Raw genomic sequence first — 4959 nt, forward strand, 5'->3', positions numbered from 1 at the left:
GGGGGGGGGGGGGGGGTGGGGTGGGGGGAGGGGGGTGGCCCTCGGGTGTGGGGCGTGGCCACCCGCTGACCTCCCAGCTCCTCCCCGGCCAGGTCCCTCGCACCTCGGAGATTTACGTCCACCGAAGTGGCCGGACGGCTCGAGCCGCCCATGAGGGCCTCAGCCTGATGCTGATTGGGCCTGAGGATGTGACCAACTTCAGGAAGATCTACAAAACCCTCAAGAAAGACGAAGACATCCCTCTCTTCCCTGTGCAGACCAAGTACATGGATGTGGTCAAGGTAAAAAGAAAGTTAGCAGAAGGCGGGTGACCAGAGGTGGCGAGACATTTTCTCCCTGAACTGTTTCTGGGTTCTCTGGCCCTGAAGTCCTTGTTCCAGCCACCCCACTGGGCAGTGCAGTGGCCACAGCTGCCACACGTCCCGTCGGAAGGCTGTGGGTCGCAACCCTAACGTGTGTCGTCGAGACAGAGGCTGCGAGTTTGGCAAACCCCTGAGGCAGGTGCTAGGGGATCCTGCCTGTGGAGGCTCGTGTTGACTTGGCAGCCATTCGCCAGGTCAGGGCTGGTGACTGTGGGCCGCAGTGCTCAGGGCCCAAGTGGGCGGTTCTCCCCGCAGGGTCCCCCGCTTGTGGGCAGGCCGCGCTGTGCTGAATGCGGGGTGGGGGTGAAGCTCCCTGAGGCGGGGGGCCTGTGGCCCTGGGGAGGAGAGGCGCTTACGGCCAGGCTCCTTGCAGGCAGCGGCGTGGAAAGATCCAGGGGAGCTGGAATTCCAGGAATTGGGGCTGCAGGGAACTATCGTCCCCTGCCTCAGAGGAGTGTTGGCGGAGTGGGCAGAGGTGGCACCCAGAGGACCCGTGCTGGGGAGGGTTGGGAGCTGCCCAGGCTGCCCGGCTCCCCTCCCCACGCCTCGAGGCCTTTCCTGTTTTCCGGGCCGCCTGCCATGGCCCTTGACCCCTCAGACCCACCGGAGGGCGTTGCGACGTCTTGTCTCCGCTCAGCCATGCAGGAAGCTTACTTTGGACATACCTGTAGGCTGGCCTGCAGACCAGGGTGGGTTTTCGGTGGGTGGGACTGATCGGGACAGTTGCTGGGAGAGCTGGCTTGCTGACAGGGTGTGCACGTGTGTGACGCTGGCCCGTTGGGCTTTCATCAGGAACCGAGGCTTGTGCGCTTCGGTCAGACCTGCGCTGTGTCTCCCTGACCACTGATCTCAGGAGCTTTTGCGAACATAACGTTGCTTCCTGGAGTCCTACACCCTTTCTTTATCCAGTGAGCCTTCTGGTCCTGTCCCCCAGGAGCGAATCCGTCTCGCGCGACAGATCGAGAAAGCCGAGTACCGGAACTTCCAGGCTTGTCTGCACAACTCGTGGATCGAGAAGGCAGCGGCTGCCCTTGAGATCGAGCTGGAAGAAGACATGTATAAGGGTGAGCCCTGGGCTGGGTGGGGATTGAGGAAGGGCACGGCTGGCTTTTTTCTCCCCCCCTTGGCCTGGTTGAGACCATCACTGCTCGTCTGGGCCGTGTCAGGATGAGCCAGACGCCCTTTCCTTCCTGGCTGATGGGTCCTCGTCCTGGACGAGCCCGCCGTCCTTGGCCTTTGTTCCTGTCTTGCCTGCCCGTCTGGCCCCCTCAGCTGCCTCCTGAATGGTGGCCGGTGGAGGGCGGAGACAAAGGACGCAGACTCCGGCCCCCGGCCTGGGTGTGAACACTGGCCCATCCCTTCAACTGGCGGCCGCAGAGTCGGGAGCTCTCTGTTGTGCTCGGTTTCCTCGTCCATAAAACCACCTGCCTCCTGGGGTTGTTATGAGACTGATGGAGTTCAGGAGTGTAAAGCGCTCACGGCATTGTCTGGCAAGTAGAAAGTATTTGCTCTGTTCCAGTGCCATCCCTGTTGTTACTCCTACCCCCGCCTTCCAAGCTGACAAAGCACTTCCATGTCATCATCTCACTTGATCTCAGTTGACCTCAACATCTCAGTTGATAACCGGTTTCATGGCATGCTCAGAGCAGGAATTGCTACCTGTTTCCAGATGGGAGGTGGAGGCTCACAGAGGGATGTGGTGTGTGCCCGGGAACAGCTCTGCTGCCAGGCACTCCTGAGCCCCTACCCTGTACATGGCCGGAGGCTGAGGCTCCAGGGATGAAGCTGCCTGGCCCCTGCGAAGGACAGTCCAGGAGTCTAAGAAGTGCTAGAGCCAAATCCCGAGCCAATGACACCAAGGTTCGGGCCACTGTACCTTCCACCTCACCAGGGGTGCAGCTCAGCAAAAGTGCCAAAGTCAGAGTCCGAGGCAGACTTGCTGCTCAGCATGGAAGCCAAGAGCTAGCCTGGGGGCATGGTGACTAAGCTAGTTCCCCAGGAAGCTCGCGTTGGGGTGTGGGCTGAAGATGAGGGGCCCTGGCTTCCCTTCTCGAGGACAGGCTAGGCAGAGCCTGTGGGCTGCGTTGGCCTGCGCGTACTCTCACCCTGGGGGCTCAGTTGCTGAGTCATCAAGCTCCAGCTGGGCGTAAGCAGGCGGGTCATGGGAAGAAAAGTAAGCTTCGGTTAGGAGACGCAAGTTCGGAGACGTTAGCAGGGGACCTCTCTAAGCCTGAGTTGCCTCCTCTGCAACACGAAGACAATTCCAGGCTCACAGGGTTTTGTGAGGGAGAAATTTGGACAGAGTGATTCCAGGTGATGAGAGGGGATGGCACCTGCCAAGCTGCCACAGGCTTCTGCAGATGACTCTGAACCCTGCCTCCCCGTGGTAGTTGCAGAGGTTTTCAGAGCACAGGCCACAGTCAGCACCACCTTTTGTCTTGTGTCTCGAGGCGGGAAAGCCGACCAGCAGGAGGAGCGGCGCAGGCAGAAGCAGATGAAGCTCCTGAAGCGAGAGCTGAGCCACCTGCTGGCACAGCCGCTGTTCACCCAGGGCCCGAGGACCAGGTACCCCACGCAGGCAGGCAGGCCGCCCCCGCTCCTGGCTGCCCCAGGGCGTGGTGGCTCTGCCCTGAGCTGCCTCCACCACCAGCAGAAGCCGAAGAGGGGGCCCAGAGAGCCGCAGGAACAGCCGCGGCCAAGTGCAAGTGCCGACTGATGGGCCGGCCACTTGCGCTGGCGACCGGCCGTGGCGTCTGCTCCTGGTGACCTGTGAAAGCCCCTGGGCCACTGCTGCCCAGCCACTGCGTTCATTCCGCCGTACTTCGCAGCCCTTTCCCTCTGCCACCTCCCCTGGAGTGGGAGAGACCAAGCAGACCTGTGTTGTTTCAGAGTAAGTGTTCCGTGCAGCAGCTTAATTTTGCCGTATTCCAGTGTTTACGGGCTTTGGTGTTCAACTTGACTTCTTGAATTAAAACCGTGGTCAGAGCCAGTGTTATCCCGATTTTTTTTTTGGCTAGAAGAGGGTGGCAGTGCCAGTGGTTGAATTGGCTCAGTCATTTCCCTTGAGGGGGCAGGCACGGGGTCAGTCAACACCAGACAGCGTGGGCAGAGTGGTGGGAGTTGCTGCTGGGTCCTCGGCGCGGGCGCCGCTTCCCCCGATGACACCCCTCGGTGCCCTCCACTCACCTCTGGCTGCTGTCTCAGCTTCCGCGGGAGGCGGCAGGGATCAGGGCCCACAGTAGCCGCCACTGGACTGGTGAGCAACGCCTTTGGGATGCGGCCGAGCCTGCCTCCCCAACCGCACCCCCTCCCCGAGACTTCGTGCAGCCTCTCCCTCGGCCTGGGTGGGGGGCCTTTTGCCGTTCCACCCGGAGCACTGCTGGCGCTCCGTTGCAAGCCCCAGGAGGGGCGGTGCTGCTCCCAGGGCTCCCTTCACGGCCTGGGCGTGCTTGCCCGTAGCACTTGCCAGGCTTCCCTTGGCTGAGCTCCCGAGGTAAAAAGAGGTCCTCTAGGTGGGGGTGGCCTGGTGTACACATGTGCCGAGGGGACGTGAAGCCCCTGGAGCTGCCCAGCTTTCTCTGGGTGAGTTTCCACAGCATCCACAGCCATGGCAGAGGCACACATTTCTGCACGGCGGTCCAGGCGTCCAAACAGGTGTTCACCTGGGCACAGCATGGCCACGTAGGTCAAGGGTGCTAGGGATTTGAAGAGGGCACACAGGTGGACCTAGACACTCTCCGAGCCCAGGGACCCCATCTCCGTCAGCCTCACAGTTGGGGGGACGGCAGCAGGGCTCCCTCATCCTCTGAGGTGCAGGATGGCAGCCTAGCGTCTGCACTCGGGTTTAGGGGCAGAGTGTTGTTGACCAAATGCCAGGCATTGTCGAACGCGGTCATCTCACTGGCATTTAGTCCTCAAGGGTCTGAGGCTGAGTCTTAATACCCTCTTGCAGTGAAGCCCCCAGACAGGTTTACGGCGTAGGGCCAGCCTTAAGGAGTGCCGCTCGGCCAGTGAGGCGAGGCTTTGGCGGGGTCCTGGGGCAGACCTGTTGCCAGTCAGCAGGAAGCCCCCCCATACACAGAAGCCCCACGGGAGACCAGCATGCGTCCTGGCGCACGCCAGGCACCCAGCATGAAGCAGCCAGGTCAGGGCTGTGAAGGAGGCCAGCTTAATGCCGGGAAACGTTCTACCTACTTGCCCAGGGAAGCTGTCCGCATCCCGCAGGGCCTGGCGGCGCTGGCAGCCACTCACCCGTCACAGGCCCCTCCCGGCCCCACCTCCACCCAGGCGGCAACGTGTATGGCTCTTGGCCGTCTGACGGGTGCCCTGAAGTTTCCCCTGCTCCAGGGGCCGGTGTCCCTGCTGAGGTGGCCTGCTTCCCTCGGGGAAGGCGGGCGGGGCCGTGTCAGGCGGGGCAGCTGCTTTCCCGAGTCCTGTTCCATCTGAGCCCGTGCTCCGAGGGTAGGCATCGCCCCCACCTGGCAAGTGGAATCGGGGCCCGAAGAGGTGCGGTGACTCGACCAGATCACGCCGCCAGTAAGGGGATACTGAGGGATGCTGAGGTTTGGGCCCTGGCAGTCTGAATCCAGAGCCCTCC

At 62.1% G+C, this 4959-nt stretch overlaps 1 protein-coding gene across 1 annotated transcript in view; it reads left to right on the forward strand.

Annotated features, from left to right (window-relative positions):
* DDX24 (DEAD-box helicase 24) overlaps positions 1–3351 on the forward strand; it is a 28439-nt gene extending 25088 nt beyond the window's left edge. Inside the window, exons 6-8 of the mRNA XM_008056597.1 lie at positions 93–281; positions 1297–1426; positions 2813–3351. Coding sequence (XP_008054788.1) covers positions 93–281; positions 1297–1426; positions 2813–3078 — 585 coding nt within the window. The 3' untranslated portion in view covers positions 3079–3351. The remainder of the gene's footprint in view (positions 1–92; positions 282–1296; positions 1427–2812) is intronic.
* The last annotated feature ends 1608 nt before the right edge of the window (positions 3352–4959 follow it).

Source organism: Carlito syrichta, unplaced genomic scaffold (assembly GCF_000164805.1).
Source record: "Carlito syrichta isolate Samal-C Ts95f unplaced genomic scaffold, Tarsius_syrichta-2.0.1 Scaffold302408, whole genome shotgun sequence".
In the NCBI taxonomy this organism is placed as follows: Eukaryota; Metazoa; Chordata; class Mammalia; order Primates; family Tarsiidae; genus Carlito; species Carlito syrichta.